The sequence below is a fragment of the Cricetulus griseus genome, chromosome 2 (genome assembly GCF_003668045.3).
Source record: "Cricetulus griseus strain 17A/GY chromosome 2, alternate assembly CriGri-PICRH-1.0, whole genome shotgun sequence".
Lineage (NCBI taxonomy): Eukaryota > Metazoa > Chordata > Mammalia > Rodentia > Cricetidae > Cricetulus > Cricetulus griseus.
Genome location: NC_048595.1, coordinates 269,903,471 through 269,918,649, shown reverse-complemented (window position 1 = coordinate 269,918,649; position 15,179 = coordinate 269,903,471). Strand labels below are relative to the sequence as shown.

Here is a 15,179-nt window from a genome sequence, read left to right as displayed (position 1 = left end):
TCTAAAATAAAAGGCTGATTGTGACTAAATATGCAAAACATATTTATGCTGATTTTTTTCCTATAACTTTTACAATCCTTTAGAAGAAAATAAGAGAAACTGGACTATAGCTTGGCAATAGAGCGCTGGTCTAACATGTACAGGAAACTGGGTTTATCACCAGTGTCACCAAAAATGTAAACAAATGAAACGGAGGAAAATCCTTTTATGGAGAAATGCAGTAGTGTCAAATACATGGCTAATTATTGTTCTATATTAATATTTTATTGGTATCCATCATTCCAGAAACTTTAGTTTCTGTCATCAAAGGGTAGACTTTATTAATTCACATTTTAAAGACTTAGATTATATGTAGCACATTATTACTATAAAATACATAAATGCAGTTTCTCTGTAAGAGAGTACTAGCAGTGGCATGCTTCAGCTTAAAGATCATTTTTTTATAAGCATTTGAAAACTACACATCTTGTTTAAAAAAAAAAATCAAAGCTGGGGATGTAGCCCAATTGGTAGAGTGTCTGCCTAGCTTTCGTGAGGCCCTTGTACATGAGTTCCATTTCCAATGCCACATACATTGGGCACAGCCAGACAGATTGTCATCCTAGCACTTAGGAGGTAGAAGCAAGGGGATGAAAAGTTCAGGGTCATCCTTGGCTACAATAGGAGGCCAGCCTGGACCAAACTGTCCAGAAAGAGAAAGGAAAAGAGAAGTAAGGGAGACTGATTCAGCAAACTGATAAACCCCAGCAAGGAGGACAATTTTCAGTGTTTTAAGATTGTACTAGCAAACTGAAAGTGAGAAACTGGAATAAGTATTTCTACACACACCTTTGAAGCCACTGTACCTCAGTTTCAATAGCACAGTGCCGCTGAAGGTCATGAAGTGGAGAAATCAAATTCTCAATTCACTCCCTTTTTTCCTTTGTTCTCCTTGCTGAACTTTACATCCTTTCCTATTCTGCCACCCGTTATTCGGTGCTGACTAAGGCAAAGTCATTTTATGGAGCTTAAAAGATCCAACAGCCTCTGCAGACACCAATTAAACAATACAGAGAAGAATCTGGTTCCTGCTTTGATACTAAGTTTGGTGGCAAGCACCTTGACCCACTGAGCAATCTTACCCACCACCCCTTGATGTTGTTTTCTTTTTTCTTTGATTCCAACAAGACCTTCAATTCTCAAGGCCTAAAGCTCATCTAAATCTTGTATTTCTCCTTTTTGCTCCAACTGAAAGTTGACTGTTGGATATTCTTCCCCCAGAAGGGATGCAATAGAACAAAATAGAAGGGATGCAATAGAACAAAATGGAAGGGAAGAATAGTGGAGGGGCAAGGGTTCAGTGGAGAAATCAGGGAGGGTGGTAAATTGAAACGAAATATATATGGAAACCCACTCCCCTATAAGCTAATTTTTAAAGTTAAAATTAAATAAAGGAAATCAAGTACCTAGAGCAGGCATGGTGGCAAACGCCTTTAATCCTAGCACAAACAAACACAACAAGGTACCCTTCACATCATGTAATGATACACCAAGATAGAGTCTGCAGCAGGAAGAGGGCTGAACCTGATCTTGTGGCACTCTGACCTTGGACTTCAGCTTCTAGAACTGGGACAGATTTCTGTCATCTACAATTTACTCAGCCTAGAGCACTTGGTGTAGGTGGCTAGTGAGTTTTCTTGGCTTATGATTCTAGTAGTAATCAGAAACCCTGCTTCTCAACAGCAGCCCACACCAAGACACAAGTCAGCATCAACACATGAGTGTGCACTGAAACAAACATCTAAAAAGGCTGTAAGTTCATATAAACAAGCAAAGCAGCAAAAGTAGTAATAGTAGTAGTCATAATCAAACATGAATCTACTTGCTAGAGCCACTTCCAGCGAACAACCAAAGTGTCCTGATACAAATGTTTAACAAAAGTTACCTTTGAGTGATCTAGAGAGATGGCTCAGCAAGTAAGAGTGCTTGCCCCATAAGCATGAGACCATGAGTTCTAACCCCCAGGATACCATAAAAGGCGAGGGAGGTGTGGATGTACACCTGTAACCCCAGCACTGTGGAGGGCAGAGATGGGAGGATCACTGGAACCTCCTTGCTGCTAGGCTAGTCTGAGTTCAGTGAGACACTCTGTCTCACAGCAGTAAGGAGGAGAGCGATAGAAAAGGACAAACAGTGTCCCCCTCTGGCCTCTGCACACACACTCAAACACACAACATACATGCCACCCAAAGTAACCCAACACTGAGACAGGACATGGCTAGGAAAGTTGCATGATGATTTCAGAAAATATTACCAGAAGTAAAGATTCAAGACTATGGCATACCGATCATGACATTTCAGAATATATTAAATGCTGGGCATTAAAGAGACAGGGGAGTATTAAAGGAGAGTTCTAGGAGGGCAGAGGTCATGCCAGCTGACGACAAGATGAAGTGCCAAGTTTTCTAAAGGGGAAACCAAAGGGACATGATGGCTATCTCTAAAGCTTCTCTCTAAGTTAAGTAGGTTTGGGCTTAGGTTCACCTCTTCAGAGAAAGGTGTGTGAAGCAGGAGTTAGCTGCTATAGGAAGCAGATCTGAGAACAAGAGAAGCCATTGTTTGTGACCATTATTAGGACAATCTGAAAGTCAAATACATTAGCTCCTGAAATAGAAAAATTCATAAAGATTAGGTGATCAGCCATCAGGGACATTCTACACAGAATTTCTTTGAGAATATATAGAGACCACTGGTTATATGAAAATTGTCTATACATTCATTACATACTTGCTTTAACATACATTAAAAACTAATGTGAACCCGATGACTCGTGACTATTACAAAGGAATAAATGTATATAGCCTTAAACCCGATGGCTCATGACTATTACTTTTGGGACAGGTGACAAAGTAATTAAAGATAAAGGAAAATAGTAAAGCAGTACTCTGTTTCCTGTAACTAGATCTCACCTCATGATCTGCTCCTTATCAGCCTATCATTTACATAAATAATCTATAAAAGGCAGCAACACTGTAAAAAATTCTGAGAGGATAAAATAACTTTGAAGAAAGAAGGTTAAAAAACATTAAGTTATTCTTAACACAAATTATAAAAGAAAAAGCAAAATAAGCAAGGTGTGGTAGTTCACACCTGTAATCCCAATCCTTGGGACAGGGAAGCAGGAGGAGCAGCTCAAGGTCACTTTCAGTTACACTGTGATCTCCAAGCTAGTCTGGGCTATAAAAGCCACTATCCCAAAGAAATAACAACAAAACTGTCAGCAAATATGATGGAACTTCACAATGTCTGAATTTTGGACTTGCTGCTCTGAAGGGATTCTTTCATTAAACATTAGGAAAACCCGAGTTCCTCCTTTTCCAAAGTTGCCATTACCTACAAATTTTCTAAAAACTTGGTAATTTACCACCACAATATTCAAGGAGTTGTCCCAATACAAGAAAGTAATAGAAAGTGTTCATTATTTTTAGAACTAATTGTAGAAATGCTGATTTTTTAAAAAAAATAGCTATAACTGTAGAATACTGATTTTTAAAAATAACTATAGTTATACAATGTTATCTAGGATGCTCACAACTCAATTTTTATTACACAACACTCATGTTCTTCCATCTAATAAACACTTGTTGAAGGCCTACAGGCACAGTGTAAGTGAAAAAAGCTCATTTGCCTACTGCACTAAGGAGGCAAGTTTAAAAGCACAATTGCAAATCTTCATTTGAAAGCTCTAATGCTACTCTGAGGTTAAAATATTTAACATTCCTTAAAATTTACACATGCATTTTGGTTGTTCCAGAATTTAAACTATTTCCTATGCCCCATATTACTTACACACACACACACACACACACACACACACACACACACACACACACACACAGAAAAACAATGACCCTTAAACTAGTAAACTCAGCCTCCTGACTGGTATTTGATGCTGCTACTTGAATATATTCTGAGTCTCTCTGAAGCCTGAGAACAGTCATGACAGAGCTTGTGAACAGCCCACTCACCCTCTCTTTAAGGCACTGAACAGCAGGCGTGTGCACAGAGCATAAGGAACACCATGGTACTCTGTGAAGGAAACGATGCCACAGTACGAGTACTTGGGGCACTTGTATTGCTTAGTGAGGAGCCTGACCTTTTCTTTTCTTGTCTTAGTACAAGAATTACTTAATGTTTGCATAATAAAATAATAAGTGACATCTACTATGAACAAGAAGCATTAAAGCTTAACCCTGTCCCCTGAAAACATTTCCCCATGTTCATTCCCAAAGAGATTTCAGACAAAGTCTAAAAAAGAAAAGCAACCATCCCAGAGAGATTCTGATCATACCTCCTGAGTGTGTTCTTTATAGACTTGGAGGGGCCCTGTAGCTTTGGCAGTGTCCCAGAGCTGCAGTGAGCCATCACCACTACAGGTGACAAGGACATGCTCATTGTCTTCACTCCAGGTAACATCAAACAATCCATCACTCCAGTCAAAGCTACACCAGAATTTTAAAAAAACAAAAAACAATACATGAACTGCTTATCAGAAAATGATTAACAATCTTAAGTTTATCGTCATTCTCCTCGGTTCTTCGAGTACTATAGCACACATTATCTCATATGATCATCAACACGGCGAGAGATAAGCAGGTACTTCACAGAAACCAGGTCAGAAAGGAGGGAAGAATGGCCCAGGAAGGGCAGGTAAATAGCTAGAAAGCTAAACTAAAAAGAGGTTTGTAACCACCAATATGACGCAATCTACCCAGGGCATACTATCACACCTGCTGCTTGCTGTAGCCTGTGACTCAGTATGCACAAGCAAGCACTTCAAAATCCTGGGACCAATCACTGTAAACACTCCCCTAAATCCTCCCTCTGAAGTGTATGATACTTACTGCATAAATCTTTCAGCTACCAGCAGGTAGTCACCTCCTAACAGAATCTCTTTTCTCTGCCTTTCACTAACCCTGATGAAGTGTTATAAGTCCATTCATCAACACATAAGTCAGTACAGAGGAGAGAAACACTGGATAATCTACAAGATGAGCATTAACTCTTGCTTATGTAAAGCTAAATTACATTAAGACAGCAAAGGGGAGGTGTTACAGAATGTACTCACTGGGTCACTGTTGTTTAAAATATACAACTTATAAGCAGACACTAATAAGTTTGAGAACACAGCATAATCCTAAATGACAAAAATAATTTCTATATTATGCCAATGCAAAAGCTTCTTTAATATCATAAATCAAAAGCTATTAGTACCAAATATTTAAAAGGGAACTGTATTAAGACTTTGACAGGAGTTGAGAGATATGTAAGCTTAGTAATTAGAGCCACCATAGCGGTATGGAGGAGAATGGCTCCCATGGGCTCATGTGTTTGACTACTGCATCCCCAGTTGATAGAACTGTTTGAGAAGGTTTAAGAGGTGTGGTATTGTCAGAAGTGCACACTGTGGACACTCTCTGAGACTTCAAAAGACCTGCCCCATTCCCAGCATGCATCTCTCTGCCTCCTACTTGTGCATCAAGATGTGGACTCTCAGCTGTTCCTGTAACCATGCCCTTGCTCTGCCATCATGGACTCTACCCTTCTGAGACCACACACCCAAATTAAACACTTCATTTTATAATAAAGTGTTGTCTTAATCATGGTGTCTCATTGCAGCAACAGAAAAGACTTTACCTTCTAAAAATCTGTAGTCCAGATTGATTTTGATCCAATATTATTAGGGTTCCACAGCCTAAAGAGAAAAAAAAAAAAAGGTCATGCTGTTGAAACTTCCAGGGGACATCTAAGATGACATATTAAGCAGTATGAACCAGCATTAACTACCACAAATTTCCCTTAAAATAACTGTGACCAAGTAAACAAAAGAACTAGAAATTACACAGTATGCTTCAATCATTAAACATTCAACTTACCATCTTGCCTTACTAGAATCCAGACACCAGCATAGAGGAAAGACACCCGAGTGCCAATCAAACCAGGCCAAGTGCTAGGCACATAAACCTTTCAAGTTGGTGCTAACATCTCTACTAACAGAAGAGAAACCTCATGTTTATAGATTCCCAAGACTATGATTCTGCCTTGCTGACACAGGCAAAACACATCTAAGGTAGCATTTTAACACAAAGTATGGTGGGAATACCAGATCCTCTTTGGCCAAATATTTAAATAGCATTAACTCCAGTTATCTGCCAGCAATTAGTTATTACTGGTAAAAGACCAATGTCTCTTTCTCTTCCCTGACCACCCCCTACTCTAATAACTGATCAAGGTGCATTTGAGCTTGAACTATACAAGGTAAGATGACTAATTGTTAAGCTTACATGCACACCCAGGGTCCCAAGGTCTTAATAGTTATGCTTTGGTTCTTGTGATCAGTAAGATGTTTTCATTTGCAAGGTACTAAAGCTCTTCCACTTAAACATGACTGTTGAAAAACTCCCATTTCTAGGGCTGGAGAGATGGCTCATCCCTTATGAGCACTGACTGCTTATAGAGGACCAAGTTTCTGGCCCCAGAACCCACGTAGTGATTAACAACTATCAGGAACTCCAGTTTCAGGGGATCCAATGCCCTGTTCAAACATCCTTTTCTGTCCTTACAGGCACCAGGCATGGCAGTGGTTCACAGACATACATACAACCAAAACACTCAGACACACCCCTCTATAAGACAATTCCTAAATATACCAACTCCTTATAAGGAACCGTTTTAAAAGTCTTTATCCTAACTGGGGGCCAAGGACTGTAAACATGACTACAAAAGCACTAAGAGCAAATGATCAAAACTATGGTTATTTACTACTGACTTTCAAAAATCATTTTTTTCTATAGTAGACCAAACAAATACTACGGATCGCTGACATTATGCAATGGCTTGCCACACATTGCTCCAGTGTGTAAACAACAGATGGGGTACGAGTTAAAAGAAGGCTAAATATACGGCTTGGGCGTCTAGACAGCTCTGCAAATTTATCCATTTTCCATAAGACAACAAAAGGCGAGAACAGTACTTTCTAACCTTTTTTAAAGTTAGGATGGGAGTCGCCCTACGTATTAGTTGAGGGTGGCTTTGAACTCGTGACTCTGTTGCCTCGCCCTTCCAAATGCTGACAAGTGCATCCCTCTTAAGGAAGGGAAAGACAAGCTGTAGATTTCCCTGGGGCTCAAATGCCAACTGAGGGGAAAGGGGGAACCGAGGAGGGCGAAGCGGCCCTCTGTCTCCCCCTGGCGGTGGCGGACGGCACCGCGCGCGCTCAGAAACGCGTGCCCGCGCCCGCCCCGGCGGTGGCGCGGCCCGGGCTCACCCGCGATGCCGTAGTGCTGCGCCGCGGCGCAGGCCAGGCGGCCCGGCAGGTACGGGGAGAACTCGGCGGCGTAGCCGTGACGGCCCGGCACCCGCAGCGTCCGCGCCGCGCTCATCCCGTCCGCCGGCCCGCAGCTTCTCGGCCTCCCCGCCCAGGCTGTGGAAAGAGTCTCGAGGAAGAAGCACACCGCGGCGACTCTCTCAGAGAACTTAGGAGTCCAGGAAGGCCAGGCGGAAGTGAGGGCGCAGACGCCTTGAATCCTAGATTTTGATTGGTCCACATAAAAAAGGGAGATGACGCCAAGGAGACCATTTTCCTTTTGGGCAAATAGCCACTGATTTGCTCTGGCTGAAATCAACTGACTTTCTAGACTTTGTTCTAGAACTAAGGGACAAGGTTCGAGTTAGGGAACACTTCCGACAGTTGTTCATGTTCCATTCCTAGCCTCTATGGAGGGTCAACTTGTGTTTTTATTAATTCCTTGTACTTTCAAAACATTGCTATTCTGACGTTTTCCTGATATATAAAATAAAAAAGAGACAACAAACTCTGAAAGCAGTTAATGAGTCCAAAGACAACGGATAGAGTGATATGTTGCCCAAGGTAATTTGAAGCCAGACAACAATGAAGCTAAGGAAGAGAACTATTATCATATCTAATTAACTGTCTATAGATGTTGTGTAGTTGCAGTGTGCTTGTATCTCTGGGTAATTAAGGAAAACTCAGGCTCATTAATTCGTTCTTTCAAACATTTGCCAAACATGCGCAACATGGAAGATGAATTTGTAATTTGCCAAACCAAACACTGAAGAGTAAAAGAGATTGTTGTTAATATTAAACCACTCGACCTGTATAGAGCAACTCATACACAAAGCACTGCACTAGGCTTTTCACATTCAAAAGCACTTTTGGGATACGTGGTTGAACTCAAGAGATCACAAGTAATGAAAACTGTTAACTGTTAATCAAAATGCTGTTGATGCTATGATAAATATATATGGGAGTTTTTGAAGGGGAGGAAACAGGAAAAGCTTTAGGTAGGAGGTCATCTGTGGGGAATGCATATATATATATATATATATATATTATATATATATATATATATATATGGGGTTTCTTTACATAAAAAGCTAGAAGCCATTGTGGGATCAGGAGAAAGGTGAGAAACCCAGGAGACCTAAACCCTTAAGGGATGGGAGCTGTCAAGACTCAGCATGCAGAGAGAGGGCATGGTGAATGAATGACACATCATGTAGACAAGGAAATCAACAGCTGGTTCTGTGCTCCAACATGAAGTCTTTACACTGTGCCCAAGGAACGAGACTTTTGAGACAGTTTAAATAATAGAGAACTATGCAAGTTTCCAGATGTGGGTAGCTAAGTGAGTCTTCATTCATTAGCAACACTAACTGGACACTAGAGATTGGTGGTGGGGGTGCCATTTAGAGACTTTACCAATAATTCAAGCAAAAGATGCTAAGTCAAGATGGGATGGTGGTGTCTTGTTGAGAATTATTGTAAGAGGAGTAGAGAGTAATATTAAAGGTCAAATGAAGACAAAAAGTTTAAATGGCCTTACTGTAGTATCTTTATTGACAGGAATTGTTTACTGAAATAAGGACAATGGGAGGAGGAGCAAGTGTGAGAAGACAACAAACTCTAGTTTAACATGTTGAGTGTAGATTGTGTGAAGTGTTTGTATACAGCAGAATGAAGCCCTGGCAATGCATGTAGATAATATTTAAGCCATGGAAGTGATTGTTTTCACTTAAGAAGAGAATGGTGTAAAAAGAGAAGAGGGCTAAAGACAAGAAAAGCTCGGCAGTGGAGAAGCTATAGAAGGTTAAAGAGAGCCACAAGATGGACACTATCAACTCATTTGCTACTTGGTTTAAGAATAGCGCTCAATCCAGATGGAGTGGTACATGTTTTTCAGCCCAGCACTTGGGAGGCCTGCCTGATCTACAGAGTGAGTACCAGGACAGCCAAGACTATAGAGAGAAACCATATCTTGAAACCACCCCCAATCAAGCTGGGAAGGTTTGCACACTATTTTCCTATGTAGATTTAGATGCTTAATGAGGGGATCTGTATTAGGCAATGGCACACCAGGGTTCTTAAGGCTATGTAAACGTCTAGCTGAGTGCCTGGTATCTCTATTCATAGTAGTACTGAATGCATAGTAGACAAAAAAAATGACAATTATTATGATCACAGAAGGTAAAGATTTGCTATCAGGAGTTCAGGTGTTTAAGAAACGGAGCATTTCTATATTTTTTCAAGGAACTTAAATTCCATCCCTGTGGTGCACCAAGGAAGCCTTAAGTGAATGTGTAAAGAGTAGATGAAGTCCTGAGTGAATGTGTGTTGGCATGGGCACAGCCATGTCAAGAACACCAATGCCTCATGGGAATTGGCACAGCCTTACCAGAGTGAGGTTAAAAGGGATGGCACAGACTTCCTCAGGTCTGCTGAGAATGCACTCCTATGAGAGCCTCATCTTACCCTCCTACAGAGACCAGCTCACCCCGCCCCCAGTGCTCTACCTAATAAACACACTGAGGTTCTGGGCTGTTGTTGAACAGCTCCAGCAGAGCAATCGCCACCCACCTGATTCCAGCTTATGTCTGTGTGTCTTTTCTTTCACCATTCCCTCAATGCCCAGTCAGGTATCTAGGACCAAGTCATGCTGGAGGCATCACATCCACCTGAACTGTTAGAAAATTCTATCTTACCTTGTTTAAGGCTTCTTGGCATTCAAAGGGGGCCACGTTAGAATCTGACCTCGATTATAACGTTTATAAAGGGAGGATCAGAATGTTGTTCCCTCTCCAGGAATTAAAACAAGGACCTGGCAATGGTGAAGTGTCTTGTCTTCAGACAGCTCCCCCAGCTGAGTCTGAGTGGGCACATGAGTGTGCATTTGCATGTCATGCTGGATACAGGCAGTCCACATGCCATTAAGAAGATGGGCTCCCACCAACCTGAGATCTCCATGAATCCACTGTCACTTCTCAAACTGTGGGCTGCCTTCTGTCAACCTCTTCTCCCTCACTGCCGTCACATAGTCACCTCTTAAGCTCTCCCTCCTCAGGGAAACCTCACTGTACTTGTTCAGTGAGTACATGCTTTCGCCAAAGGCTCTAGCCAGTTTCTGTGCCAGTCCTCCAAGTACCTGGAGGCAGGGACCACATAGGCTCTGGCCACCTAACGGAATGAAGGAAAAAATAATAAACCTATAGAAAAACAATGACCTAATTGTCCTGTATTTCTGTTAATGTACAATGTTAAAGGGTGCTGATCAAGTATTAATCTATAATAACAGGATAATAAATATCTAGAGGCAGACTGGCTGGGACGTATGCCACCTCTTGCTTCCAAACCAGACAAGCCTCCAAATCTTACTCTCTGTTGCCTCAGAGTCTTGTGGGGTAACTTTCAGAAAGCAGATTCGTAGGACACACCGTGTGCATATTCATTTAAAATCTCAGGGGATGAAATCGGACATCGGGTTTATTCATTTGTTTGGTTCTGGGAATCAACCCAGACCTTATCAAATGCTCTATCATACAACAGCTCTATCCCCCAGCCCAGATATCTGCTCTTTGAAAAACCCTTTGTGAAACTTTATGGAAGGTGGAGACGGGAGAATCCCTGGGACTTACTACATGCCAGGCTAGCTCCAGGTTCAGTGAAAAACACTGACTCAGGGGAGTAAGGTGGACAGTAATATAAAAAGGCACCCAAACACACACACACACACACACACACACACACACACACACACACACACACACACACTAACAGAAAATTCTACTCCAAATGACTTTCATATGCTGACTACAGCACAGAAAAGAAACGTGCATTAAGGGAAAAATATTTAGCTCTGAAAGAAACTTAGAAAAATGCAAGTTGACACTCCTGGACCTGCTAAAGGGCCAGTATGCTACAAAGCAAGTTGGGGTTCTGTTTGGGGACGGCAGCAGGAACATGGCCTCACAGACACTCAGCAAACACACCACCTAGAGCAACAACCCAAGTCTCAGGCTGCCATTCCTAAGATAGTCCATGCAAGGTGTCACTTGTGCAATGGAAGGCCTGGGCATTTTATGGTATGTTCCTGCTAGAACCAGAGGAAACCACGAGATCTGATTCCTCACATGGCAATATGGATATGAATACAGGCTCCCGAACCAGCAGGCTTATTTTCAGTTCTTAATTATCCGTTGTATTAATCAAGGTTGAAATTTGAGTTCCAGTGCTATTCCATTTCTATTGGACAATGAGTATGCTACATGTAATACTTGAGTCATCTTCGAAGATTACATTCAAGGGAGGTATTTGTATGTCTGTTTGTTTGAGGACTTTTGTGATCAGGGAAACTTATGGTCCAATGAGCATGGTATCATTTAGCTTGTATGCCCTGTGTGTGTTTTTTTGAGGATGACACAAAGTGGCTTACATAATCCCGAATCAGTGTCAACATGAAGACTGTTGTCACTCATGTTTGCAGACACTGGCAAGTTCAATCCCAAATTAAACTGTTATTCTGATTACACAAAAGGCTCTCTGAAGTCACAGGTAAAAGAGCAAAGTTTGTTTAAAAAAAATAATGACATGTAAATTAAGAGTCTAGCTAGACTAGTGACACACACCTGTAATGCCAGCATGTTGCAGACTGGGAAGAGGATGGAGGTTGAGGCCTGCCTGGGCTATACAGCAAGTTCAGGACCAGCTTTGTCTGAATATCTATATCCTGTTTCAAAACCAAACAGAATGGGCTGGAGAGATGGCTCAGAGGTTAAGGGTACTTACTGTTCCTGCAGAGGACCCTAGTTCAGTACCCAGCACCCATATAGGGCAGGCAGTTAACAGCCCCCTGTAACTTCAGCTCTGTGGGATCTGAGACTCTCTTCTGGCCTGAGTGGGCACTGCACTCACATTCACATACCCACACACAGATACACACGTATACACATAATTAAAAATAAAATCTATAAGAACACAAACAAAAAAGTAAAGAACTATTGTTGATTAAAGCCCTCTGCAGAGATACTGCAACTTGTGCCAGACAAACTTTTCAGCTAGGTCCTGAAGCAGGAATGTGCCCTCCTTTCACAGTCACAGGCACAGGGGACAACAGTATTCAGTGTAGCTTCACATCTGTAGTAATTGCCTGTCTGTGTCAATTGAGTTTGTTTTTGTAGACATGTTTTTTTTAGTAAATATGTGTGTGTATATATATATGCATACATATATTCATATATATATATTGCAACTTAATCTAAAGCATTGAAAATGATAGATAATACAAGGGTAGATAGAAAGATAGAAAAATCCAATAAAATATTAGCATTTGTAAATCTGTGCAAAAAGAAATGTGGGACTTCCTTATACTTTTCTTTTGCAGTTTTTCTGTCTGCAGCTATTTAAGATGAAGAATGGTCTTTTAAAAAGTCTGATGCATTAAGAAGAGACTCTGATGACAATGTTAAGTCAACTGAGAAGTCTAAGAATTATGCAAATATCTACTGTTTACCAACTTCTCCTGGCTGTTCCTCTCTATTACCTTTCAGAGGGAAAACATTCAAGAAGTTTCTGAACCTTTCTCCACCTCCCTCACACAATTTGCCCACGAATTTCTTCTGAAAGATTCTTCTGTTCTTTGCACCCACAGAATTACTGTTGTTGTTGGTTTGTTTTTAAGCTGCCGCCTACGCAGGCACAGTCTCGCCTTCCTATCCCACAAGAAAACTCTGTACCCTTTAGCTTCCCCATCAAGGCTTCCAGAAATCCCAAACAACTCTAAAATTGAATTTCTGGGTTTGAAAAACAGCATTCATCATTAAGTCTATGAGAATTACAATTGCTTTTCTAATTTTCCCTTTTTACCCCCTCAAGTCATAGAACATCTCTTTGTAGCAAATTTGATGACTAAGAATGTTTATAAGACAATCATTATATTAAGACAGCTTTATAGTGGAGAAAGCATGACTGAGTAGCAGGAGACCTTGTATTTTGACAAAAGACCCTTTGCCATTTGAGGGTTGTATTTTCCTATCTATAAAATAAGGATGGTGGGTTCTAATTTTTTAAAAGAATATTTTTATTATAACTTTAAGGCTTGCTATAAAGAAAGTTCACCATACAGAAAAGATACTCTCATTCAGACTAAGCCCACCAGATGGTAAACAAGCTTTATTCTATGCTTCAGTGATAACAGGGTAACATTTCTTTTTATGGAAAAGTGATGCTGGGCATCCTCCCCAGATGCAAGCTTAATTAATAAAGCAAATAATGTTGAAAATTAGCCTCCTTAAGGAACTACAAAATACTGTCACAAAGTTAAAAGAAAGTATGTTGACCTAAATTCATTTTCTTTAAAATCTTAATATTTGTTTTTGAGATATTCATCCAAATATCAAGGATGTAAGAAGTTTATTTATTTTTTTCTATTTTTATTTAAATTAGAAACAAGATTGTTTACATGCCAATCCCAGTTGCCTCTCCCTTCCCTCCTCTCCTGCCCCCCACTAACTCCCTACCTATCCCATAGCCTTTCTGCTCCCCAGGGAGGGTGAGACCTTCCACGGGGATCTTCAAAGTCTGTCATATCCTTCCGAGCAGGGCCTAGGCCCTCCCCTTTGTGTCTAGGCTGAGGGAGTATCCCTCTATGTGGAATGAGCTCCCAAAGTCCATTCGTATGCTAGGGATAAATACTGATCTAATACCAGAGGCCCCATAGATTCCCGAGGCCTCCTCACTGACTCCCACATTCAGTGGGTCTGGATCAGTCCTATGCTGGTTTCCCAGCTATCAATCTGGAGTCCATGAGTTCAGGTCAGCTGTTTCTGTGTGTTTCACAAGCCTGGGCTTGATCCCTTTGCTCATCACTCCTCCCTCTCTGAAACTGGCTTCCAGGAGTTCAATTCAATGTTTAGCTGTGGGTGTCTGCTTCTGCAAATTTATTTTAAGAAAACAACATATGCATATGGTAAATAAATATTTGGTAAGCAAACAACGAGAAGTGAGTCTTCTCACTCCAGATCCTTTCATCTTGAGCCCCAATTTTCAAAAAAAGAACATGTATCCATGTGTGTGTTCTGAACCTAAAAATTTAACCTATCTATGGAAAACATTTGAGGAACAAAATTATGTCAGTACTAACCATGTAGAGACATTTTCCTTCTTGCCATCTGTTCCTGGACAATGCAATGTGTGAAATGAAGTTCTCTGAAAAAGTCACATCTATCATGCAGAGCCTAAATAGGCTGACCCTGCCTGTTTAGAACATCAGGATTTGCAGTGATGGAATATTTCAGATCAAGAGTCAAAGCCATCTTTAGCTAACTTTTGTTCCTTCAAATAAGCTTTACTGTGTCTGACCTAACATCAGCTTGACTACCACATTAAAACAAAAAACAAAAAAACTCTTGGAAATTATAGCTAAGCAGACAGACTTGTAGCCTCCACTGGCCATGCAGCTAGAAAAAAAAAACACATAACACATAAAAGTATACAAGAGCACCTCCTCTTGATTGTAGTCCACCTAGGTGACTGTTTCCTCCATTACACAGAGAGTTCCAGGCCTGCCTGGGATACATGAGATTTAGTCTCAGTTTTTTTTTTTTTTTAATTTGCTTTCCAAGGGGAAAAGCAAGGGGAGTAATTGGCCACATTGTCCTGATGGTTAGTGCTGGAGCCTGCTTTTAAATCCAAATCTGCTTACATCCAAAGCTGTCCTTAGCAGTATTATTTGGGGTAAAAAATATGCACAAATTATTTCAAATAAATTTGGGACCTGTTCTGTTGCTAAAAATATGTATGGTTAAAAATATGGGTTGATATGGAATAATAACCAAGATGTATTATA

At 40.8% G+C, this 15,179-nt stretch overlaps 1 protein-coding gene across 1 annotated transcript in view; it reads right to left on the bottom strand.

The window, feature by feature from the left end:
- Positions 1–7,497, bottom strand: part of Pex7 (peroxisomal biogenesis factor 7) — a 65,545-nt gene extending 58,048 nt beyond the window's left edge. The window contains 3 exon segments of the mRNA NM_001244853.1: positions 4,331–4,481; positions 5,677–5,734; positions 7,307–7,497. Coding sequence (NP_001231782.1) covers positions 4,331–4,481; positions 5,677–5,734; positions 7,307–7,421 — 324 coding nt within the window. The 5' untranslated portion in view covers positions 7,422–7,497.
- Positions 7,498–15,179: the final 7,682 nt, after the last annotated feature.